The 27388-nt window shown below is 39.8% G+C and overlaps 1 protein-coding gene across 1 annotated transcript in view; it reads right to left on the bottom strand.

The window, feature by feature from the left end:
• FNDC3B (fibronectin type III domain containing 3B) overlaps positions 1 to 27388 on the bottom strand; it is a 360647-nt gene that overhangs the window by 65595 nt on the left and 267664 nt on the right. Inside the window, exons 10-22 of the mRNA XM_058187252.1 lie at positions 24722 to 24860; positions 22608 to 22661; positions 17569 to 17693; positions 16002 to 16176; positions 12920 to 13006; positions 12077 to 12215; positions 10361 to 10432; positions 9198 to 9316; positions 7734 to 7839; positions 6824 to 6999; positions 6103 to 6216; positions 2239 to 2388; positions 1507 to 1784 (exon numbers count right to left, since the gene is read on the bottom strand). Of these exons, the coding sequence (XP_058043235.1) occupies positions 1507 to 1784; positions 2239 to 2388; positions 6103 to 6216; positions 6824 to 6999; positions 7734 to 7839; positions 9198 to 9316; positions 10361 to 10432; positions 12077 to 12215; positions 12920 to 13006; positions 16002 to 16176; positions 17569 to 17693; positions 22608 to 22661; positions 24722 to 24860 (1734 nt within the window). The remainder of the gene's footprint in view (positions 1 to 1506; positions 1785 to 2238; positions 2389 to 6102; positions 6217 to 6823; positions 7000 to 7733; positions 7840 to 9197; positions 9317 to 10360; positions 10433 to 12076; positions 12216 to 12919; positions 13007 to 16001; positions 16177 to 17568; positions 17694 to 22607; positions 22662 to 24721; positions 24861 to 27388) is intronic.

The following is a 27388-nucleotide window of genomic DNA, read 5'->3' as shown; positions in this document are numbered from 1 at the left end:
TGTTATGGTCAAAACAAGGAAAAAGCCATTGCTATGCATCAAAACCAAGACACAATCTTGTGGTATTTTGTGACAATGCAGACTCTGCTTTCTAGATCAGGGGTCTCCAACCTTGGGAACTTTAAGCCTGGAGGACTTCAACTCCCAGAATTCCTCAGCTTTGCTGGCTGAGGAATTCTGGGAGTTGAAGTCCGCCAGGCTTAAAGTTCCCAAGGTTGGAGACCCCTGTTCTAGATTCTATCTGTGATAGATGTAACTTTCTCCTTATCACTCCATGAAGAAGATGACAATCAACTCTGTGCTCAGTGGCTACAATTATCTTATTCAGATCAAACATTTATATGATTTTACATATGACTTGATCCCCAAGAGGCAGGAACAGCAACAGTATATATTGAAATATTTACACATTTGGGTAGCTAAGTCATGAAACCTCCCCTGGATTTACAAAGCGGATAACAGTTTTATCTTTCTAGTCTGAGAGCTCAGATCAAAAGTTGCATACTACCGCTGGATATATTTTAAGTTTCTCTTATCATGGTTTCTAAGGAAAGACACATGGACTGATCTGAAATATGCCTTCCAAACATCTTTTAGCTCTTGGTTATGTTCTATAAAGATCTGAGAAAGAAAACTTTAGATTTTTGCTGAAGTTAATACACTTGAGGTCTTTATGTCTTCCTCTGGGTATGTCTCCTATTTGGTACTTGAGTTGGTCTTCCTTGCCATTGTTCCTCACCTCATTATTCGACTTGTTTTATAGGGGTTTTTGCTTGGAATTAGCCCCTGGAGATTGGTCACCCTCCCTACTCAATTTTAGTACAACCAATTTAGTACAACCAATTTAGGACAGTCAATTAAATATGAGCCAACAATGTGCGGCGGCAGCCAAAAAAGTCAATGCAATCCTAAATTGCATTAACAGAGAGATACAATCAAGATCAAATGAGGTACTAATACCACTCTATAAAGCCTTAGTAAGACTACACCTAGAATACTCCATCCAGTTTTGGACACCATACTATAAAAAAGATGTAGAAAGAGTGCAGAGAAGAGCAACCAAGATGATTAGGGGACTGAAGGCTAAAACATACGATGAATAGTTGAAAGGAACTGGGCATGGCTAGTCTAGTGAAGAGAAGGACTAGGGGAGACATGATAGCAATGTTCCAATATTTGAGCAGCTACCACAGAGAGGAAGGGGTCAAGCTATTTTCCAAAGCACCTGAAGGCCAGACAAAGAATAATGGATGGAAACTGAACAAGAAAAGATTCAACCTAGAAATAAGGAGAAATTTTCTGACAGTGAGAACAATCAACCAATGGAACAGAAGTTGCCTTCAGAAGTTGTGGGAGCTTCAGCACTGAAAGCTTTCAAGAAGAGACTGGACTGCCATCTGTCAGAAATGGTATAGGGTCTGCATGGGCAGAGGGTTGGACTAGATGACCTACAAGGTCCCTTCCAACTCTGTTAATCTGTATCTGTATCTTTGCAGTAACACTTACCGGAATGTGGTTTCTGGAGGCAGGTCCTCAATTACGTAAGTTGTGACTTGACCCACTGACAAAATACTATCTCCCAGTTCGATATTGTAAGATACAATCTCAGACCCATTATTGCACGGTTCCTCCCAGTTCAATACGAGGCATACAACAGGCATTGGACAGGCATCCAGGTGCTCATCCTCTGATACGTAGAGGATGGTCACAGCCTCAGGAACAGATGCCGGGGCTCTGCAGGATACCAGGTCACTGTATGATCCTGCTCCTGCCTGGTTTATTGCCTGGAAAACAAATAGAGGTTGGATTTCATTATTCCACAAACTAGTGACATAGTTGGAAGTCAGAGCTATAGAGAGACAAAGATCTAGATCAATGGTCTACAACCTCTGGGCTGTGGCCCACTATTGGGCTGCGGTTTATTTGCAACCAGGCTGTGTGAACGGCGGTCCAATTACTCACTGGACTGAAAGCTCCTTGCAATTATTCCCTAAATCTGCTTTGTTTCTCCAAAAATGTCACTATCCAGTCCGAGCTGAAGAAGCATCTTTGAAGAAGTGAAATGTCTTCAAAGAAAAAAACCAGAAAGTCCAGCTTGAAAAAGCTCCTTTGGGAAAAACATGACCTGGATGACTGAGAATCTCCATAGACTTTTACAGGAAGGTGATGAGGAAAGTGGAAACTTATATCCTCATATCTTGATTTATATCTAATCCTATGTAAATTGTCTTGATTTACCTGTAGTCTACAGAAATAGTGTGCTGCGGCTGAGAGTTGGTGGATTTCAAAGGAATTGGCTGTGCCAGTATACACCAGTTCTAAATTCCCTTTGTCTTCTCCCCACTCCAGCCTGTATTCTGAGATGTCAGCACCAAAACTCTCAGGACTCTGCAAAAGAAACAGAAGTTTGTGTCATATTTGGGCCCAAGAGATGCTCTTCTATGTTTTCGGCTTTATATAGAAAACTGGGCAATCCGTATCTGAGTTAAGGGGTCGGCAACCTTAAACACTCAAAGAACCACAAAGATCCTAACCGGAAGCCCCCATTCAATTCTGGAGCTGACCAGAAGTCCATTTCCTCCACCATAGAGTCTCCTCCTAGTGCTGTGTCCTTTTTCCTTTGCTGACCATAAGTCCAGTTCCCCCACCATAGAGTCTCCTTTTAGTGTGGCGTCCTTTTTCCTCTACCTGCCCTAACCGGAAGCCCTATCAAACCCTGACTGGTGACAGGGAGCCGCAGCAGAGGGATGAAAGTGCCACATGTGGCTCCAGAGCTGAGGGTTGCTGACCCCTGACATAGACCATCAAGACCTCCTCTTTAATTTCAGAGGTAAACTGTCAAGAGAAGAAATTCAGTAGGAGAAGCAGAAGTCTAAGTAACTGCGCTCAGTTTATTGAAATGTGTAACTCAATCTGAAAATATCCAGAATTGGTTGAGAGGACTCAATTTTTCTTTCATAAAGATACGTTGCCATTGGGATATTTTGAAGGCACCAATCTGAGCAAATGTGGTAAAAGGAAAATTTAGTGTTTCTCGGCTATGTTTCTTAGTGAATGGAACAGTTAAGTATGCATTCCGCAAATCAACTCTTACAGCTAGTCATCAACTTACAGACGAATGTTTGAAATTATGATCGAGCCAGAAAGGGCACTTATGACCCATATTCAATGAACCTGAGCTTCATTTCGGGTTAAAAGTCCTACAAAACCAGAATGAATAGCTTTGGTCTTCTAAATGCGCAGGATTCTTCCCCCCCACCCATCCTATATATGTATATATTTGAACTAGACTGTGATGTTTCTTTGTGTCATATATATCTGTGTATGTGGGTATATGCATAATGGTTATCCTTCAAGAGCTGAAAGCAACAAAATTCCATGTTAATGTATGCTGATTAGTGTACATTTAAAGTGACAATAATATTCTATTCTATTCCCACTCCACTCCACTCCACTCCACTCCACTCCACTCCACTCCACTCCATTCTATTCTATTCTATTCTGCAAGGGATGAGAGAGCTCATCTGCTAGATCGTCTGCTTTTCTTCCTGTCTTTCAGCATTCTTTTTATTTGCTGTTTCTAAGTATTGGAGAAAGAGCTCAACAGAATGGAACACTAGTATGAAATATTTGCAGAAAACTATTTAATAAAGGGCCTATTTGATGTAAAATGTCTCAAACGATGGATTAGAAATAATCTATTGGCTCTTTGTGGGCAAAACTTTCCTCTTGAATTCTGCAAATAAATACTGAACTTTCATCAGGCCACGTCAATAGAAAATAGCTATTGAATGTGGATTATCGTCATTAAAAGACTGACGCCAATCCATTTCAACTTCCCCAAATGGTATTTTTTTCTACTCATTCTGAAAAACGCAACAATATTAGAATTCCGCCAATCAGCCCTAGATGTTGTTTTCCATCTTCTAAAAAGCTTCCCTGCCATTGGCCACATGCTTTCACAAAAAGGGAATGCTCATAACCATCTACATGCAATCTTCAGCTAAGTGGAAGTGAATGTGAGAACCCAAATGTATTTTGGCAAACTGAACAGCTTTTAAGCAAGTGGTGCACTTTAGGCAATGGCATTCAAGTACTTCATCTTTGTTTACCAATACCCGAAAAAATGTGGCTGATGTTTCATAGGGATACAAGAAAAATCTTTCTAATTCAAACCTCAAAACCAGGATTCTTTTTCTCATAGTAGACAACTGAATGAGATCAGGAACCTTGTAAACAGGATCCTTCAGATTGAGCTGCCCTTGAAGAGTATTCAGAAACTTCAACTGATATAAACTGGCATTACTAGTGCCAGTTTCTTGGCCTGGGTGACATCACTGCTCTGTGATCTATATTGGCTTCTGGGTGGAATTCAAAGTGGGAGTTGCCATCTTCATGGTTTAGGACAGGGGTGTCAAACTCAATTTCATTGAGGGCCGCATCAGGGTTGTGTATGACCTTGGGGGGCCATGGGTGGGATGGGCGTGGGCAGGGTGGGCGTGGCCATCTTGACATCACTCATGCCAGGGGGCACCTGTGGTGGCCCAGGTGGGGCTGGGGGGATCCTCCTGCAGCCCTCTGCCAGCGCGCGGCCCTCCTGAGCTCCATTTTTGCTGGCAGAGGCACCGCGGGCCACTCCTTCACTATTTCCAGGTCGGCCTTGCGAGCCAGATCTAAGCACCTCACGGCAGTGGTGAAATCCAAATTTTTTTACTACCGGTTCTGTGGGCATAGCTTGGTGGGCATGGTGTGGCTTGGTGGGCGTGGCAGGGGAAGGATACTGCAAAATCCCCGTTCCCTCCCCACTCCTGGGAGAAAGATATTGTAAAATCTCCATTCCCACCCCACTCTGGGACCAGCCAGAGGTGGTATTTGTTGGTTCTCCGAACTATTCAAAATTTCTGCTACCAGTTCTCCAGAACCTGTCAGAACCTGCTGGATTTAACCCCTGCCCCACGGACCGGATCCAGCCCGCAGGCCTTGAGTTTGACACCCCTGGTTTAGGAGGTCACTTATGGGACTGTCTCTCCCCAATTGTGCCCAATCTGGCAGGAAGGGCATGCTTTGGGCACTGATGGCTAGGCAGTGTTGGCTGGTGAGGGCTAGAACGAGAGTGTCTTCTGCTATGGCACCATACTTTGGATCATCACTTATTTTGAGATTAGATTAGCCCTGGATTGTACATATGCTTCTTATTACTAAACTCTCTTCTTATTACTAAACTGGGCTACTAAACCTCTTATTATTAAAACCCTCTGGGAGGAGATTTCAAAGTATTTATAGCAGGACTACTAGATTCTGTAACAGCTTTGTTCCTTATGCCATCCGTCTGGTAAATTCACAGGATTCTTTCTCTCTCCTCCCCCAGCATCTGTATGTATACATTTGAACTAGACTGTGATGTTTTTCTGTGTCATATACCGTATTCTATATGTGAACCAGATTCACTTAACAGCCAGGTTACTAACTTATCAACTGCACTGACTCACTTCACAACTGTGGCAAGACAGGTCGTAAAATGGGGCAGGACTCACAACTGTCTTGTTTAGCAATGGAAATTTTGGGCTCAGCTGTGGTTGTAAGTCGAGAACCATCTGTAAATACAATGGATAATTGAAGGTAATGATTCTGCCAATTCATTCTCTCTCTGTAGGGAACCCTAATCTCAGTTAATCTGAATGGAGGATTGACAGAAGTCCAAAGAACCATGGATGCAGGAACTGGGTATGTCCAGTTTAATGAAAAGAAGGACTAGGGGAGACATGATAGCAGTGTTCCAATATCTCAGGGGTTGCCACAAAGAAGAGGGAGTCAAACTATTCTCCAAAGCACCTGAGGGTAGAACAAAAGCAATAGATGAAAACTAATTGAGGAGAGAAGCAACTTAGAACTAGGGAGAAATTTCCTGACAGTTAGAACAATTAATCAATGGAACAACTTGCCTCCAGAGCTTGTGAATGCTCCAAAACTGGAAGTTTTTAAGAAGAGGTTGGATAACCATTTGTCTGAAGTGGTGTAGGGTTTCCTGCCTAAGCAGGGGGTTGGACTAGAAGACCTCCAAGATCCCTTGCAACTCTGTTATTCTAAATTCTAAATTCTTACCTCCCAGCTCACAAGTACACTTGAATCTGAAAGGAAGGTAAGGCAAGGTGCTTTACACTGGCCTGGAGGCCCAGCCACTGTAGTAATTTTTGCAGCTTCAGAGTAAGTCCCATACTAAAAGAAAAAGAGGAAAACTCATGCACACATTACATATAGTAGAAGGATTTAGGAGATTACAGTATAATAATATGTTCTTCTCCACCTCGACGTTCATCACTCAGTTCATCAATTGCGGTCCATCGATCAAGAAGTCTAGACGAATGTATGTATTATAAATAAATATGTACTTATTTGATTCTAGATTAGGGGAAATGCCCATTGTAAAAACCACCCACAACATTCACATAGAGTAGTGAACGTGGTCCGTTTCCAAATATTTTCCTAATGAACAGTTCTGTAATTCTAAAATTTCAGACTCACAAATTTCCCCTCTTCTATTTCAACATTTCATCACTTGGGCTAGTTTGCCATTAAAATGGAAGATGTTCCATTCCTTTCACAGTGGATATTCCTCAAATTGAACTGTCCCTTGAGAATTCATTCCTACACAGATAGGATGATTCCCAGAATTTATGATAGCCCCCAATTGCAGGCAGATTAACACCGGATGCCAGCTATGCAAGATTGGAGAAGTCAAACTTTTTTTTAAGGAGAAGATCTTCACAAAGGACAAATATTGTTTAGCCTTTACAGGCAATATTTTGGAGTGGAGCTTTCTTACCCCTCCATCATTCAAAGCCCTCACTCTGAACTGATACGTTTTTCCAGGCAGAAGATTGCTGACAGTACATTCAAGGTCTGGACCATGATAGACCTCCGAGGCCACCTCTTCAGGTCCAGTCATTTCTACGCTGTATGCTGAGATATGACTGCTACTTTCTGATACAGGGGGAGCATCTGGAAAGAGATATTGAGACCATTAATATAATTGCAACGAAGCTGGTACTGTTACTTAGCCAAAATTACTTTCTCTTAACTATCCATTTTTTAAATTGTGGGAGCGCCAACATTGGAGGTTTTTAAGAAGAGATTGGACAGGCATTTTTTTTAACTTTTTTAAAAAAATTTTTTAAAACCTTTATTATTAAAACAAAAGTTGGACATGGTGGAACCGTCTTGTGCAGCTGGAGTTGGACAGGCATTTATCTGAAATAGTATAGGGTTTCCTCCTTGAGCAAGGGGTTGGACTAGAAGACTCCAAGGTCCCTTCCAACTGTGTTATTCTTCTACCTTTGGCATTGACAAAATTACTATCAATCAACTGCAAAAGATAGCTTTACCTAGAACAGCTTACATCCTTGATTTTCATACATAAGTTTTGAAGAAGGATTTATTTATTCCGCGTATGGCATATCATACATGGACTAGCAATATGTATTAACATTTCCCCTAGATTAGCAAGCCTCAATAAAATATAAATGTTAAAAAGATCTATGTTCAAATACCAATATCTAGTCAATCTAACCATTGAAGCGCAGCACTGTTTATTTAAAAGAAAATCAGATATTGGATCGGTGATATGACGGTCACAATGTGATCTGCAATTTGACGTGGGACCCTGCAGTCACACTGAAGAGACGATTCTATGCCCCATTAAAAAAGGAAATGAATTTCAAATCCTAATAACTTACCCCACTGCAATTGTATTTCTTTATGCTTTGGTTTTCCAAGCACTCTGGGTGGTTGACACTGGTCTGGAGCAATGCTTAGCGTACGAACAAGTAAACTTTCAGAACACTAGAAAAAGACAAAAAATACGTAAGATATAAAGCTAGCTAAAGGTAAAGGTTCCCCTCGCACATATGTGCTAGTCGTTCCCGACTCTAGGGGGCAGTGCTCATCTCTGTTTCAAAGCCGAAGAGCCAGCGCTGTCCAAAGACGTCTCTGTCGTCATGTGGCTGGCATGACTAAATGCCAAAGGCACATGGAATGCTGTTACCTTCCCACCAAAGGTGGTCCCTATTTTTCTACTTGCATTTATGTGCTTTCAAACTGCTAGGTTGGCAGAAGCTGAGACAAGTAACAGGAACTCACCCCATTACGTGGCACTAGGGATTCGAACTGCTGAACTGCTGACCTTTCGATCGACAAGCTCAGTGTCTTAGCCACTGAGCACCACATATATAGGCTAGTCCAAATTCATTTATTCTAAATTCACATTACCATGGTCTATTTTACTTCAGCTATAGGCACCTTATAGGCTTTACCCATGGTTAATTTAACCTTGGTTTATCCAATTAATCCAATCTTCCCTAAATTGCGAACGAGCCACAAAGGACAACTTCACACCATTCAACTATACTAAAATGGGGTTGGATAACTTGTAGTTCAGTGTGTTGTGTGAACATAGCCCCTACGCAATTTTGCCTTCCCCATGGAGAAACAAGCGTTTGGTTTGACACTCCAGAAAGAATGTAAAAATGAAAATGCACATCAGAAATAAAATACGCTTCAGGAAATTCACAGTACTTCAGGAAGCTAAAGTGTCTAACTGCTCACTCAACTTCATTAGTAAATGGGTACCATATTTTTAAAAGATCAAACAATGCGTATGGTTTGATATAAATCAGAATTGGAAACAATCTAAAACTCAGTCTGAAATTTTGTTAGTGAACTTTAAGGGACGAATTATAGCACAGCCTTGTGGAAAATATAACCATGTTTTAAGAGGAACCTTCTGTTATTAATACCAAATTACTACTAGGTTAGCCTTCCTTCCTTTTTATAACCTTAATCGTGGCTGGAACCACCATTGCTAAGCAACCCAGTGACATGAGATTGTCCTTTATGATCGGGTTGCTTAGCAATGGACACTCCAATTATTGCCATTAAGCGAAGATTACCTGCAACACAACACAGCATAAAATAGCAGCTGAAAATATACACCTCAGCCTCGGCATAACCATTTGAGGTGTGACACTATGCAAACTACCTTCAAAACTTGGCAGAAAACCACACGAGGTGACAGGTTCATGACCAAGAACACCTACTTAGCTCCAAAAAATAAAATACCAGATCAGCTCTACAAAAGTTGGAAAATATGGCCGAATGGACCGAAAGAAAATGGTACCCTTTGCTGTTCGTTTTGTTCTTACCTGACTGTGTCCACCAGTGCTAATACAGCATGCCCGGAGCTTGTACAAAGTGCCTGACTTCAAGTATGCACACGTACATTCGGTAGCAGGTCCTCTATATGCAACTTCCCACTGATTTGCTGTAAGGTTAATTGGACTCACTTAGGCAAGTGATCAAGTGCTGTTAACATCCCATCTAGATTTCATTTCAGTCCCTGCCCTTTAGAGTGATTTGTGGCAATAACTCCTTTATGGGAAGAAACTGGCCTATGATCAGATTTTTCCCATTCAGTCAGGCCCAGAGGTGGGCGACACATGAATTAACAACCGAATCACCCCAGCATCGAAAATGTGAGAGCATGAGGCCTTCTGCGCATGCGCTTTGCTCACACGTGTGCTTGCACACATGCGTGTGGCTTAAAAAACACAACTAAATAGGATGGCATAGCGCCCAGGCGGGTGGGGGTGGGCCCACTCACAGGTCACAAGTACCGGTTTACCCGAATAGGTCTGAACCAGCTGAACCTCATCCCTGATGAGGCCCTTTCATTAGCTGAAAGCTGGATTAGAGAGGTAGAATAATGCTTAATTGGTGGATTTGAATTTGTTTTTGTTTTTTTAAAGGCACCATTTTGGTTTTGGCAAAACCAAGTTTTCAATTAATTAGGAAAGTTGACCCCAAACCCCCCATCTTAATCTAAATAAAAAGGAATCCTATTTTGAAAATAACTCAACATTGCTAACAATAGTTTTCATTTTGCAAAGGAAAGCTTGATACACATTTAAGCAAATATATCTGTTTGCAATTCGAGGTTGCAATTTGTAAAAAAACAAACAAAACTTAGATTTGCCTGGAATTTTATCAGTCCTATATAAACTTAATAGGCAACTATAATTAAATATTACAGCTCAGAAAGTAATATTAACTTTTTAAAAACTGGTTACTAGATCTGGACTACAGATTTCCATTTTGATTAGCTTGCCATTTTTATTTAATGATACATTAATCAAACCGTTGAGAATGGTGAAGAGCCACTACAATCAAATAAATTCAACTGAGAAATTTCCAGCAACTTGATACAAGGGTTTTGAGAGTAGTGACTACTTTTCTTATCTGCAGTTATATTTTCTTATGAACATCATGAAGAATTGAAGAAATCAGACTATTTATGAATCAAATTTACCTTCACAGCTTCCTTCTGAAACTTCTAACAGATAATTTAGGATTTCCGAACCACCGTTGTCCTGAGGAGGCTCTGTTTAGAAAAAAAAAGAAAAGGATTGAAGAGGAAAAGAAATAATAAGCAAGTTACAAAAATGGAAAAAATTATTTTCAGTGGTGATTAGATGCAGAATCTATCTTTTAATCAGATGGCAGAAGATTACCTCCAATATGGTTGTTAGTCTGTGCCCTTGTTTGACGAGTTAGATCTGCTAAAAGTTTATAAGTACCGTGTTTTCTTGAAAATAAGACTTATCCCAAAAATAAGCCCTAGCTTGATTTTTACATGTGTGCCTGATATAAGCCCTACCCCCAAAATAAGTTCTAGTTAAGACCCCACCAACTCCATCCCACCAGCTGGTTGTAAGAGGTGGGGTGAGGCACATACAAATTAAGCTAGGGCGGGGGTAGAGTTACCCGCTTACTTTAGGACCACTGCAGCCAGGCCTCCCACATCCCAAAACCTGCTGTGCCACTGCCCGATTTTTTCTATGGCTGCTTGTGGTCGGATGTCATGTGGTGCATTGCACTGGTTCTGCGCCTTGTGGCAGGACTGCAAATGGTGGCACTGGCACGATGCACCATGTGGCATCTGGCCATGAGCGGCCACAGAAGTAGTTGAGGAGCAGCCCAACAGATGTCAGGGCATGGGAGACCTGACTGCGGTGGTCCTAAGGTAAGTGGGTAAGACATCCCCTGAAAATAAGACCTGCTGCTTATTTTGCAGCCCCCCAAAAAGACCCCAAAGACCGGGTCTTATTTTCCAGGGAAACACGGTATAAACGTTCCAACTCCATAGCTTTTTCAGCAGACTTTATATATAACAAGCCTTTTCTCTTTTCCCACGTCTCTGAATTTATTTCCCTCTGATTTGCCAAATCAAATCCACAGGAAGTAAATGAGTTTTTTGTTTTTTTAACATGAATACATCTGCACTTGCTTAAATGAAGTCTTTCTTGCTGGCACGCAGATAACAGAAACTTTTCCTTTTAAATGTTCCTTGTCACTTGTTTATTTTGTCATGACTTATATTTTGTTTCTGGAGCAACATTCATGTTGCTCCATCATTGCTAATGGTACATTCGTAAGTTTGGTCTAGTGATAAAGGCACCTGACTAGAAAACAGGAGACTGTGAATTCTAGTCCTGCCTTAGGTATGAAAGGCATGGGTGACTTTGGGCCAATCATAAGTAGACTATGAGTTCTAGTCCCGCTTTAGGCATAAAAGCTAGTTGGATGACTTTGGGCCAATCATCAGGAGATGTTAGTTCTGCCTTAGGCATGAAAGCCAGCTAGGTGATTTTGGGGCCAGTCATTCTCTCTCAATGTAACACATCCAGCAGGGTTGTTGTTTTGGGGAAAATAGGAGAAGGAAGGAGTATTAGATATTATTTCCACCTTGAGTTATTGATAACAATAATAAACAGACTGAAAAAACTAACTAAATAAACAAGGCAGCATTTGTGCAACACAAATGCAACAAGAGAGCCATTTTCTTTTCAGTATCAGTTCAGCGAATCAATACTCCATGTCAGTTCTCTGCAGGCATAAACTACATGTGTGGTTGGAATGAGTTCAATATATTACAACAAAACAGCACCAGTCGCCTCTACAGCAATGCCATGCATGTCAAATAATTTCCTTCTTGTGCTTTTAAAATACATAGATTTAATCTTACCCCATTTCACACTGAAGCCATGAGATGTTACTGGCCCTTTAACAATTGGTCTGGAGGGAGGCCCTGGTCTGTCTGGGCTTGTGGTACAGACCATGACATCACTAGGACTACTTTTCCCTTCTACATTGGAGACAATCAGCTGGAATTAAAAAAATATTTTCTTTTGTGAGTCTGTCTACATGTTGCGTGGCACAGTACATTTATCTGCCCAAGTGCTCTGTAAAAGTTTACCCAATGACATTTTAGAATAGAATAGAATTTATTGGCCAAGTGTGATTGGACACACAAGGAATTTGTTTTGGTGCATATGCTCTCAAAACTAAACTAAACTAAACTAAAAATAAAAATAAAATAAAATAAAACCAAAATAACTTTTAGTTATTTTACTGAAATAGTCACTGCAACTAGACTTTTCATTTCGAATCCACATCACTTCTTACGTATTATTCCTATGTTTATTTGATTGTGGATACATGAGAATATGTTTCACAGTAATTATTGCAAGTACAAATTTAGCAGTTCAGAGAGAAAAAAAAAATCAGGCTGCCCCCTTGTGGCACCTTGTTAAAATTGCATATACAATTAAAATTGAACATTGAAAAGGTGGCATGAGATTGTTATTTAAAAGCAAATAACATAGAGACAGGCATTTCTGCATGCACTTCCTTGCGAGATAAAACAATGCTATTGTAACTTCGAACATTTACTGCTAAATGTATGGTTGTAACTTGAGGATCACCTATAATAACCTCTTTCCAGTAATAAACATGCACGATGTGAAAGTGTAAAAAGCTTGTGCTACACAGGACAATGAAAGTGAAAGTGAAAGTGAAAGAAATTTACCCTGAATTTGTATTGTGTGCTTCTTTTAAGATTTTTCACAGTACAGGTTCGGTCTTCTCCAGTGTACCTTGGATGAAATGCATTATCCTAAAGGACAAATTAAGTTACCAGTTAAAGAGTAACAGCAAGGAAAACTATGTCCCAAGAGCTATGCCCCAAGCAATAATATACCACTCCATCTGAGACATGAAATATTTGTCCTTCTATTGTGGAATTTGCTATTATTTGCAAATTAATCTTCTCCCTTTGAATTTTGCAGAGAATGCTGCTGTGTTGTGGATTACCTATCATTGGCCTCAGAATTTAATCCTCATGACTATAATTATGAACTGAGAAGGAATTTTGGTCATCTGTTGTCAAATCATAGTACAGTAGTTTACTATAGTTAAAAATATATGTATATATGATTTTTTTAAAAGAAATAATTTTCTATTGCTTACATTTATTAGTGGTGCTTAATAAACATTGTGTTGTCTGGGTATTTAATTTGCTTGACAATACAGATTACATTCTTAATCTCCACCCCTTTTCCCCAGCCACTGGTAAAATAAATTCCATGTTTGATAATATTCTGCAACTTCTTTCTGTTTAATTTTCAATGTAAGTCTATCCATTTCTGCACAATCTAGTATCTTCCTAATTATCTCTTCATCTCGCGGTGATTCTTCATTTTTCCACTATTGCGCGAATATAATCCTCGCTGCTGTTAAGACATGTAATATTAAATATAAACTTTGCTTATACAGTTTTTCTGGTGTTATACCTAATAAAAAACAGCTCAGATTTAAAATCTGCATGTTTCCCTTTCATCTTTTCTAACCACCTGTGTATCTTTGCCCAATTTTTTTTTGCTTTAACACAAGTCCACCAGGTATGATAAAATATGCCCATTTTTTGGTTACATTTCCAACATTTGCTAGACATGTTTTTAAACATTTTAGCTAACTTAGCAGGTGATAAATGCCATCTATCAAAACATTTATATACATTTTCTTTATAAGAAGTTGCCATTGTTAATTTATAGTTTCTTTCCCATAAGTTTTGCCACTTCTCTAATTCCATGTTATAGCCAAAGTTTTTTCCCCCATTATACTGTTTTGTCTTTTATTTGCTCGTCCTCCATTTTCCAATTTAGTAAGAAGTTATAGATCTTAATTAGTTTTTCATCAGAGTTCAACAGTATCTGATCAATGGGTTTTTGTCCTTTATAGAAGTCATACTTTTTCATATCTTTATCATATCTAGATTGTATTTGCAATTAAGGCCACCATGATAGTATAATACCCTGGTCTTCAAACTCTTGCTTACATTTTAATTTCTCTTCGGTGTTGAGGATGTCTTTATGCGTTAGAGTTAAAAATAGGTGAAATCTTAAACAATTGAAATTTTAAGATTGGGAAGCATAAATGAAAGTTTGACATTTTCCAAATTTCTTACTTGAAATTTCTGGGCTGGTTTTACCCATAATCACTACCATTCAAAACAGAAAAATTGAATTTAAATCCCCATTGCATTCCTATTATAATAATAGTTTCAAGAGCCCTTAAATGTTTTTAACTTTGTTAAAGTGGCTCCCTCTTGTGTCAAAAAGAAAAAGAACACCCAACACACAGTACCACGTTACTCATGTTGAGGAATGTTCTTCTTTTAGTAACATCCTATCTGTCCACCAGGTACGTGCTAATAAAACCCGGGAGTTTTGCCAAAGCAATAAAGCAAGGTAGAACATTTTAGGGAGGGAGCAAAGTAATAGCTATGCAATATTCTTTATTTATGCAGCAACAGTCTGGGCGGCTGTGCTAACATGTATGGAAATGAGACTGAAATGTGGCACTGCTCCCCAACGCAGGATAAAATATTGGGGCAAGATGCCAACAATATATGTAGAACCAAGTTCTTGGATGGGTGTAGCAATTTCCCTTTGAGTGCCACTGGAAAAGTTGCCAAGAACAAATGTCTCATAGGAACCGCCTTGAGATGGACAGATCAGGACCTCGTTATACACGCCGTTGGATATTTAAAATGTCTTCTAGATATTTAAGAGTTTCTATGACTCATTTATTGCAATGAGATGTTAGGCTAGGATTGAAGTCCAGGGGGAAAAAAAATCAGAAGGACCCCTTGGCTGTCTCGCAGGAAATTGAGGAGATGACATTACATTCCTTTGAGTGCATTAATGTTACAGAACATTACATAGGAGATTGTGTCACGATCTCAACAGAAATAAAGTTATTCGGCTGCCCACACAAGAAAATATTGGGAAATTTAAAGTCTCTGTTGGTACACAGCAAGGGCCAACAGCTGAGATTTGAGAATGCTGAGAGTTGGCTATTGGCTTAGCTGCATTTATGGATAGAATAGAATAGAATAGAATTTTTTATTGACCAAGTGTGATTGGACACACAAGGAATTTGTCTTGGTGCATATGCCCTCAGTGTACATAAAAGAAAAAATAGGTTCATCGAGAATTATAAGGTACAACACTTAATGATAGTCATAGGGAACAAATAAGCAATCAGGAAACAATCAATATCAATATAAATCGTAAGGATACAAGCAACCAAGTTACAGTCATACTTCGAGGATTTAAGAGCAGAGATGGGATCGGTAATTATGTCCCCTTTATGACTTGTGGATTTCAACTCCCAGAATTCCTGAGGAGTTGAAGTCCACAGGTCATAAAAGGGACATAGTTCCCCATAGTTGATTTAGAGGATGGGACAGAATTATTACGACCACCCTGTAATGTTAACTTTCTATGAAGGCAAAGCAAAATGTGGGCCACAATAAAAGTGAGGGGTCATTGTGTGCTCTCTGAACTTGTTGTTTTCTTGCAGATGTTTCATTACCCAAACTAGGTAACATCATCAGTGCACTGACAGTGAGAATAATTAATCAGTGGAAGGGCTTGCCTCCAGAAATTGTAGGTGCTCCATCACTGGAGTTTTTTTAAGAAGAGACTGGACAACATTCGTCTGAAATGGTATAGGGTTTCCTGCATGAGCAGGGGGTTGGACTAGAAGATCCAAGATCCCTTCCAACTCTGTTAGTCTATTCTGTTATTTTGGATTTCAAAACTTACAGTATCTTCTTCTTGAATCTCCAAGGTGTAGGTAATCACTTCTTCTGGTGTGCAACCTTCTGCTTTATTCCATTGCAGTGTGATCCATGTAACCCCGGCACGGACCAGTCTTGGTGCTGAAGGGGTCTGAGGGATGTTTCCTGAAGTGTAGCATACAACTTCTTGGCTAAAGCCACTGGTGGAATGGCAGGGGAGGGAGATGGGGGAGAGAGAAAGGATGCTCTTTAGTAAAAGTCTGGATTTACACCCATTATTTTAATTGCCCTTTCTTTGTTTGCTAGACATATATTATCACCATCTTCATTTAATGGCCGCATAATCCCTTGCAGTGTGGAGTCTGGGCAACTGAATGGAGCTAGCAGAGTGTCTACTGGCCGGATGCCCTTCCTGATGCCCAAAGTGGAGATTTGTTCAGCAGGCATATTCTCATGGTGCCCAGAGGGAGAAATCTCTGCCTCTACCTAGGATCAAATTCACAGCCTCCTGATTGTGAGGTAAGAGCTCCACCTCTAGGCCACCGCACCACTCCTTGCTGGACATGTATTATGTGCATGCTAAATTCCAGTCTCTGTCTGAAAAGGGAATAACTTGGCTGCGATTCGTAACAGAAGCTTCGCCATCTTTGAGCCGAGATTATACTATTGATTCTCATAGCTATGCTTAATGGGTTAAAGACAATATGGAGCAGCTCAGAAACCCTTCAATTCAGCATGGGGTGATTTAACTTCGTATCCTGGTGATCAGGACCAGATTTGTATCTTAAATCCAAAACATAGATATTACCCCATCTGTTGATCAGTAATGATTTCTAGATTCACATTCTAAGTGATTAGATAGAAGAGCTGGGTATTTTTGACAGCCTTTTTTGTCTGACACTATTACTGGCAAGATTTTGCTTTCCAATATTTAAATACTTCCTGGAAGTTGGATTGGGTTGTGCTCAGTGGTGGGAGTCAAACAATTTAACAACCGGTTCTGTGCACTAATGACCGGCTGGGTGGGGGGTGGCCATGGTGGACGTGGCCAGGGGATGTGACAGGCAGCCCCACCCTCCCGCGTGCCCCGTTTTGGGCCTAGTAGGCCTTCCTACAGCCTCCTGGGAGTGGTGGAATTCAAATAATTTAACAAATAATTTATTCAAATAATTTAACAATCGGTTCTCTGCCCTAATGATTTCTTCCAACGACCAGTTCACCAAACCGCTCAGAAAGTGAACAACCAGTTCTCGCGAAGTGGTGCGAACTGGCTGAATCCCACCACTGGTTGTGCTTCTCTTTGTAATCCAGGTTTATGCCTGTCTGAAGCTCTTTAGTACTAGGTTTCGATGTGGATTCCATTTGCATTTCTGCTTTAAGCAAGCTAGTCCAAACTCGCTCCGAAATGGAGAAATATCTCCCCTGAAACCACACTGAACAGCATCTGACTGGCCTCTGTGAGAAGCAGGATGCTGGAATAAATGGATCTTTTGTGTTCTCCGGCCAAACTTTTATTTCTCAGCTGAGTTTGGCCTTTAGAAACAGCTTGACTGATGGCTGAAGCATGTTATCAATCAGGTACCAGGACTTACCTTATGCCTATTTCATTCTGAGCTGCTAATCGGAATGTGTAACCCACAGCAGGACACAGCTTTGTCACCTTGTAATGTTTTTGGTTCCCAAAGTAACATTCTCTGAAAACATTACTCCTTTTCCCCTGGAAGATAAAGGTGTGAATTCTATGAGCTTGCTCTTTCAATTTCTTTTTTTTTTTTCCAAAGCAAAGAGCATTTTTTTCTGACCGGACATAAACAGTTCATCATTTACTCATCTTCGCAGTAAGATGCAGCCTTCCTAGACATTTCCACTCAACGACTAATCTCGCCTTTCTATCCTTTGCAACACTTTTTAACCACGAGAATATCTTTGCGGCGGTTCTCTGAGGGCGAGGCAGGTGAACACGATGGAAAACAACAACGAGATCCAGATGCACAATGGGGTAATGAAAAAAATTATCCAAAGGGGAGAGAACCAATCACTGCGAGGGGGTGTGGCCAAATCATTTAGCCAATTGTTTCTAAAGAATCAGGGAAGGAAGGGAACTATTGAACATAATTCCCTTGCCAGGCTCCAAAAACCAAGCAAGACACATTGAGGTTCTTCTAAGCAATTTTCTTTATTGTTCCTCACCTATAGACAGAAATCTTGGTCTAAACTAAAATTAACCACTTGCTCCGTTCAACATCTACTGAGAACTACTGGAAAGGAACCATCTCAACTCTCTTTCTCTCACACAAACTATGTACACTTTGCTCAGGGGTGAAATCCAATTTTTTTTACTACCAGTTCTGTGGGCGTGGCTTGGTAGGCTTGGTGGGCATGGCTTAGTGGGTGTGGCAGGGGAAGGATATTGCAAAATCTCCATTCCCACCCTACTCTGGGGCCAGCCAGAGGTGGTATTTGGTTAGTTCTCCAAACTGCTCAAAATTTCTGCTACCAGTTCTCCAGAACCTGTCAGAATCTGCTGGATTTCACCCCTGACTTTGCTGCATTTTGCTCCTCTGGAATACATTCTATCCCTCCATCACAGAAGGTGAAAAAATTCCCAGGAACCAGGAACAACGAGAAAGCCCACCAATGGGAAACTGCAACTCACGAGGAAATGTTGCAAAACTATCTATCCTTTGAAATATTGGCAGATGCAATCAGCAATTAATTGATGCAGCTTTGGCCAAAGTTTGACCTAAAGGGGCCAATGGGTGACACATATCATGATAGTCCAATATTGCAAAAAGCATTATGTCAGACATAATGTTAGATACCATTAGAATTACAGTGGTGAGATTCCATTCTCCAGGCACAAACTCATGGCATCTTATTATTGAAAACGCATGTGGGAACTAGGGTCACCGAGAGATAAAGACATAGATTCAAGGAAACTGGAGACGGTTTTGGTGTGCCTTCACTCCATTTTTCCATTCTCTCTCGGTACTTTTGCAATTAGACCTTCCAAGAAACATGAAGCAATATTTGCGGCCAGATTTTATCCACTTAATAGTTTTCTCCCCGATTGCAACATTTTCCACAACCACCAAAAGAATAGGGTTTGAAAGGAAATGCTATTCTTCCAATAAATCCCTTCTGACCTCTTGCATTGGACAATTGGGGTTACTGTTAAATTTAAGTGACCCACAACTTGTTCCAACAACAGGCTAACATTTTAGATGCAAAAGCATCTGTAGAAACATTCTGAATAACCTTTGGGTGCTGCTGCTTGGACTATTAAGATTCTAATATCCTTCACATATTCTCAGAAATTTGCTACCAAATTTGACATTTTCATGTTCCCGAGCTAAATTCAGATTGGAGCCATTTCAATGGTTTCACAAGGTGTAATATTTCATACTCCAACTGCCAATGACACCAGAGGTTGGCTGACATTTCTAATTAATGTAGGCATTAATTGCTTGGAAACCTTATCAAGGAAGCTGCAATTTTGGGCAAGAAGCAAAGGCAAACGATCCATATGACTTATTGATTTCTTGGAATCCTAAGCTATTTCTCCCCCCCCCCCCTTTCAATTCATGTCCCAGATAAACAGAATGCTTTTACAAAGGGTTGCCCCCTCTTTTCTACAGAGGGGAAGAAACACTAATGCTAATTTACCAAAGGTCAGGCAAATCCTGTCTCCTACATTCCTAAATTTCACAATACTTATTATTGTCTTAAGGTCAGCGGCTCTGGGACAGGCCTCCTCACTCTATGAAAATATATCAATTGTGCTTTGACACTGCTGGAGAAAAACAGAGCAATTCTGCAGAGTTTATAAAAACAAAAGCATCTGTTGAAGAAACAAACTACTGTACTAATTCACTTCTCTCACACATTTAGACTGCATTTTGCCTGGATATATTTCCTGGACAAGATTATCTATAATTATGTACACAAGATATATTTAAAATGATCAAGGAAATAGTTGTAAATCTGAGGGAAAAGGTAGTGGGTTGTTAAAAAAGAAGAAAGAAAGAAACTATTTAAGCACACCTATTGACTCATACTTACGACCATAATTGAGCCCAACGTTTCTGTTGCTAAGTGAAACATTTGTTAAGGACTCCGTCAACTTCCGGACCTCTGAACCTTCCGTCGCGAGCTCAAGACACATTTATTCATCTGTGCAGGACTGGCTTAGATTTTAAATTTATAGGGGTTTTAAATTGGTTTTAATATTTATATTTATATTTTTAATAATTCGGCATTAGAATAAGTTTTTTAATGATTATCTTAATTTGTATATAAATGTTTTATGTGCCTGTGAACCGCCCTGAGTCCTTCGGGAGATAGGGCGGGATACAAATATGAATAACAAATAAAATAAATAATAAAATAAATAAATAAATAAATAAAGTGAACTTGTCCCATTTTATGACCTTTCGTGCCATGGTTGGTAAGTGAATCACTGCAATTGTCAAGGCAGTAACACGGTTGTTAAGTGAATCTGTTTTCCTCATTGACTTTGCTTACAGGAAGGCCACAAAAGGTGACGCTGCAACCATCATAAAGCTGCGTCAGTCACCAAGCATCTGAATTTTGATCACATGACCATGGCGATACAACCCTAAGTGTGACAAATGGTAATAAGCTGCTTTTTCATTGCGGATGTCACTCTGTAAGGTAAAGATAAAGGTTCCCCTCGCACATACGTGCTAGTCGTTGCTAACTCTAAGAGGCAGTGCTCATCTCTGTTTCAAAGCCGAAGAGCCAGCGCTGTCCGAAGACATCTCCATGGTCATGTGGCTGGCATGATTCAACGCCAAAGACGCATGGAATGCTGTTACCTTCCCACCAAAGGTGGTCCCTATTTTTTCTACTTGCATTTTTACGTGCTTTCAAAACTGCTAGGTTGGCAGAAGCTGGGACAAATAACGGGAGCTCACCCCGTTACACAGCAGCACTAGGGATTCGAACCGCCAAGCTGCCGACCTTTCGATCGACAAGCTCAACGTCCTAGCCCCTGAGCTACCGCGTCCCCTATGTCACTCTGAATGAATTGTTGTAAGTCAAAGACCATATGTGCATGTATACAACCAGAGCAGGGGTGGGTTCTACTTACCTTTACTACCGGTTTGCAATGGGATCACATGTGTTGCACATGCACAGATCACCCATGATGATCTCATGGTGGGTGGGCGGAGCCTCCCGCCGGTTTTACTACCGGTTCTATAGAACCGGACCGAACTGGGGGCAACCCACCACTGAACCAGAGCTATTTCTCTAGCTCAACTATCAGAGAAAGAGAGAAACTGAGAAAAGGGAAGGTGGGAGGGAAGGGATTTATAGTCTGAATCAGTAGGTGGGTTTCAAATTTTTTTACTACTGGTTCTGTGGGTGTGGCTTGGTGGGTGTGGCATGGCTTGCTAGGTGTGGCTTGGTGGGCATGGCAGGAGAAGGATACTGTAAAATCTCCATTCCCACCCCACTCCAGGAGAAGGATACTGTAAAATCTCCATTCCCACCCTACTCCAGGGGAAGATTACTGCAAAAATCCCATAAATGGGGGCGGGGCCAGTCAGAATTTTTACTACCGGTTCTCCGAACTATTCAAAATTTCCGCTACCAGTTCTCCAGAACTGGTCAGAACCTGCTGAAACCCACCTCTGATCTGAATGCAGGATAAAATTACTGTAATTGTAATTAATAAATTAATTGTAACTAACAAATTGAAAACTCTCCTTCCAAAACTATTTTTTTTTCTTTCATCAAAAGTAACATCAGAAATTTCTTATATTTATCTATAGAATTTCAACATATTCTTGTAGATGATGGATAAAGCACTTGCTTTTTCTTGTTTGCCCTTTTCTTTTATTGTTATAAATGAGTTGAAAAAAGATATGTAAAACCAGTTAAACTGCTGTATCACCCCTTGCCTAAATGCCTAACAGCATTTTCAACCAACTGTGGCATCCTGAAGCCATGTGATCAGATTTTGTGACTTCTTTTGAACATTTCCAGCCCCAAATGGCAAGACATGGCCATTGGATAAGCTGTATAACCATAGTGGCCCACTTAACAACCATCATGAAAAGTATAAAATTGTTACATGATATGTCTAGTCATGTGGTAACTTGACCAACAGCAGTAATGATTTATGACCAACGTTCTAGGCTCAATTGTGGTTGTAAATTGAGGATTATTTTTTATTAAGGAAATGTAAATTTTATACTTGAAATTTATTCCTTTACAAATCAGACTTTACAAAACAAACTTGTGATTTAGGGGCATTTGACTCCCACAGAAATGTGGCTATGTGTCAGACTGTTTTTTGAAAACCTGATTTTACAGTAAGTCAGTTATATGTTTTATAACAAGGCAAAGGGAGTGAAAAGGAATAATTAATCCTAACCCCCCCACACACACCCAAAATTGTGGATGTTAAGAGCCTTGAAAGAGACAAATTTGGGAGTATTTGTAAAAATACTCAGAAGTGCTCATTTATTTTTAAATAATGAATAAACAAACCAATGGAACAATTTTTCCACATTCTCTTTCCTCTGCATTTGGTTAAAGCATGTAGAAACAATTTGAGATAAAGGACAAAGGGTTTTTTTCCCCTAAAATAATTGGCACTTACTTCATCCCACTCTAAAAGGTAGCTGGTGATTCTTGAACCATTGTCAATTGGGGCCTGTGTAAATAAACATAACGGAAGGTTGGAGAAGGTCACTGGAATAAATGTTATTCAAAAACAAACAAAAAAAGACACCAGAAAATTCTACAACAGGAAGCTTAGGTAGATGGCAGTGCCATGAAAGGGAAAACAGGATCATTATGAATCTCACTGATGTCTTAATGCTTTCAAAAAAAAAGTGCATGCTGTCAGCCATGAAGTGTAGAAATTCTTGCCTCTTATTAAATGATTTTGTAACCTACGTCTTCAGTCATAGCAGTTACATGCTGGATTCTAAGACACAAGATGATGCAAGAGAGCAACACATTTTAAAGAAGCTGGTGTGATATGGTAATTAAATGTTGGACTTGAACTGGGAGTATCAGGTTCAAGAGCACTTTCAGCCACGAAAGTTCATTTGAAAAAGGGCCTTTAATCTACATCACCCTGAACACCTGTAGAAAAGGTGGGAATATAAATTTTACACATAACATTTGTACAATGGAGTTCTTGATGCTTTCTGAGCTTGGTTGGTTGCATGCGGATGTTTCATTACCCAACTAGAAGAGACCAAACAACCGCCACCACAACCACAACACAACAACAGCAACAGCCTGGCTTGGTGGCTCAGTGGATAAGACGCTGAGCTTGTCCATCAGAAACACTGAGCTTGTCGGCAGTTTGAATCCCTAGTATAGATCTCCTGAGTGAACAGGGGGTTGGACTAGATGACTTCCAAGGTCCCTTCAAACTCTGTTACCATTAAACCATTTGTCTGAAATGGTGTAGATCAGGATCTCCTGCCTGAGCAGAGGGGTGGGCTAGAAGACCTCCAAGGTCCCTTCTAACTCTGTTATCTCCTTATATTCTGTTCTATTAGGTAACATCACCAGTGCTAACATGTATAGGATTTGCTCTCTGTTGATATACAGTAGCTTACCCTGCCAGTGTTGGTGGGATGTGTGGTTTTTCCCTCATTTTGTACTTCCTCGATTAGGGTAAATATATTCCCCTTTACTAAAACTTGTTTAACTTGAATAATTTTTGTCCATATCAATCCCTTTATTAGAAGATGTATGTTGACATGGTTAATATTAGCTCAACTATGGGAAATACCATATTGGGGTGTTTTTTAAAAAAACAAAAAAGATTGTATTATATATAGTAACAGTAGTAACATTCCTACTAATTTTTATGATGAGAATCAGTTGTTAAGATCTAAGATCGCTCAAGGTTAAGGCTGAAAACAGCCATTTGAAAAAGATCCACAAAGCTGTATGAAATAACCTAGTTCCTAACTAAAAGAGGGTTAAAATTCCCTTAAGATTTGAAAGCAAGTCTTATAATGTTGGAAACTAGGCATTTTCTCCAAGCTCGATTACTGACAATTTTCTCTGCCTTGAAAGGAAACCTGTAATTCAATAGAAGAAAAACCATTTATTCTGAGTTTCCAACCTCTCTCTTGCCATCTTCCTCTGGCCATTAACATCCAGAAAAGTGGACAGAATAAATTGAGGCCTTTGACAAGGGTAATTAAAGTCCCACTTGGGTTTGCTTCTTGTTCTTACCTTATCTGCTTTTGGTCATCTTTTGTTTCTTAAAAAAAATATTGTCTTGTTTTATTTTGGGCTCAATTGTGATTGTAAGTCGAGGATTACCTGTATTGCAGAATCAATCAATCAATCAATCATTACATTTGTGTTTTTATTTGTGACTCAGTCAGGGGAATTGGAAGTTGAGAGGTGTAAAGATTTAAAAAAGAATAATAATTAGCAAATCTGTTTTCCTGATAGCTAGAAGGCCAAGATGCTGGCTTTCCCACCTAAAAAAACTTCATCCTTTCAAAGTGCCTTGTTTGGATGCAATGAAAAACAGTTCATTAATATTTTTTTAAATACACAGACACAACATATGTTCACATGCAGAGAAAACCTAAACAGTGTCTCCTAGCTTCAAACCTTCAAGGTATGGTAGAGGGATACACCTCCAATCATTAATTTTATCTACCTGGGTTAAGGAGAAGAGAATAGAAATCTGAAGAATTTCAGAAGAGAGAAAATTTTCCTCAGAAGATTTACCTTCCATTGCAAAGTCAAGGAATTTTTGGTCCTGTGTGAAGGTCTGGGTGGAAAAGGACATTCTGGAGCACAGCTACGGGTGATGAAACTGACGGGTTCTGAGCAAGATCCTTTCACAGAATTGTACATAGCGTGTATCCTGAAAATGGAACAAAGTTTAAGAAACCACACTTGTTATCATTGATTTAATTGGGTGATTTTCATGACATTATTCAATCCATCAAAAGTAGCTTGAAAATGCTCATCTTAATTTGCTTAGAGTAAGAACAGTGGAATATCGTTTAGGGTACCAGGGGTGGATTTGATGGCACTTTCTACTTCTAATTTCTACTTCTAAATTTTCACTGCCCTCATCATCTGTATGTTCTGGACCTGTGCATCAAGAATCTTACTCCATGCAAGAATGAAATAAATCCCTTATACAGGTAGTCCTTGACTTATAACTGGTCACTTAGCAACCATTCAACATTCCAATGGGCTTACCATGGAGTTACTTACAACCAGTCAAAGTTCTGATGGTCGCCCTCTCCCTGCAGTCACGTGACCTCACTTCAGCCACTCAGCAACCAGATCGCATTTACAACCATTTTCAGCACCCCTTGATCACGTGACCATGTTTTAAGATGGTTTTACCAAAAATTGGCATTTATTTCCAGTTTTCAGCAAAACTGTGCCAATAGCGAGACACTGGTGTGCTTAATGACTGTGGTGTTCACATAACAACCGTTGGGATTTTCTAAATTTCAAGTTAGGAAAAAATGTAGCTTTACAACCATCATGAGTTACAACCATGATGGGTGGGCTCCATTAAAGTCATAACTCGAGGACTACCTGTACCGTTATCCATATTTTTACTTTTTCATGACAAACGTTTTTCTACTTGAAAGGGTGAAATAAGAGCTCTGGCAAACAGGGAAGCAGACCAGTCTCAAGATTCACAGAGTGGCAACTTCGGGGAGAAATGATTAATTTTACTTCCCTCTCAAATGGAGTGCAAATGAAGTGGAAATAACCTGGTTTAGCTGCCAAACCCAGACCACAGCACAGAATCAGAGGGATGAAGGCCTGGTTTAGAACAAGGATTTTATCTGGAAGTACCCTGCAATAGAAGTAGGAAAGAGGCCCTACTCTTTCTGTCAAACAGTAGGATTTTTCCCCCCACCTACCTTTTTAGATGGATGTTTCTGAAAGTCAGAATTAAATCTTGTAATATAGGTTGTTTCACCCTTGTGCCCTTTGAAAGACAGAAGGCTACAGTGGGCTGACCTACAATAACCATGCACGACATGTGAAAATATTTACAGACCCTTCACATCCTCGACATAAACTGTTTCTACTCCTACCCTTAAAACGATGCTACAGAGCACTGCACACCGGAACAACTAGACACAAGAACAGTTTTTTCCCGAAGGCCATCACTCTGCTAAACAAATAATTCCCTCAACACTGTCAAACTATTGACTAAGTCTGCACTACTATTAATCTTCTCACCCACCTCCTCCCAATTATGACTGTATGACTGTAACCTTGTTGCTTGTATCCTTACAATTTATATTGACTGTTTCCTAATATGATTTGATTGCTTATTTGTACACCATGACTATCATTAAGTATTGTACCTTATGATTCTTGATGAATGTATCTTTTCCTTTATGTACACTGAGAGCATATGCACCAAAGACAAATTCCTTGTGTGTCCAATCACACTTGGCTAATAAAGAATTCTATTCTGTTCTGTTCTGTTCTGTTCTCATCTATTCTATTCAGTAATACTGATTACAAATTTATCTGGACAGATCATTGGAAAGTCCATGGAAGAGCACAATATAAACATGTGAACTTTTTAAAGGGATTGCTGCATGCAAAAACATTAGATTAGGTGCATTTAATTATGAATCAATGTATTTAATATTATTACCCATGATTTAACATGCTCCCTTGCTGCCCTGCTATGGCAGCAATATTTTAATTCCTACACAATGTCTGGAAGAGTTTTAGTAGAAATAGGCAACTTCAGGTCCCTCATTCACAACTTAGGCCCTTATTGTGCCTCCAAATATGAGACATTGGTGACAATTAGAACAAATGTATTCATTTACAAATTTCTCCCATCTGGAGGTATAGTTTAATCACTCATACCCTGTACATGGCCCTAATCAAAGCCCTAAATTATCCAGAGGCAAAAATTTTAATTAGACTGAATTTCATGGAAAGTGACTAGACAGAAAAAGAACTGGATAACCAGGTCATTCTAGTTGTAAGGAAGCAGGATAGAAATGTTTTAAATAAATGGAATAAAGATATCAGGTTAGGTCAGATTAAAAAAAACAACAGTATTGCGCAACGGATTGAAGGGAAGAAGAACTATATTGTGCTGATATTGGTAGGAAAGGATTGTGGCATCATTGGGAGAAAAAAAAGATACCAACTCCAATGCTTAAGGGTTATTACTCAGTTTCCAAAAAAGAACCTTCCAGAGTACATAAAATTAACTGCATTCAAGTCTAGACAAACGCCCTGCCAACTCTGAGTCCAGCTAAATTTAGTTTTATTTTTCAAATGGCGATGCCACTATCCCGATCTAACCCCACGGCTGAGCTGAAAATATCTAAGGGTCTTTCTCTATCCTTGTGCTTTTGTATGGTTTCCCCCTCACCTCTCTAATCT

This window comes from Ahaetulla prasina, chromosome 6 (assembly GCF_028640845.1).
Source record: "Ahaetulla prasina isolate Xishuangbanna chromosome 6, ASM2864084v1, whole genome shotgun sequence".
NCBI classification, from domain to species: Eukaryota; Metazoa; Chordata; class Lepidosauria; order Squamata; family Colubridae; genus Ahaetulla; species Ahaetulla prasina.
This window is presented reverse-complemented; position numbering and strand designations above follow the sequence as displayed.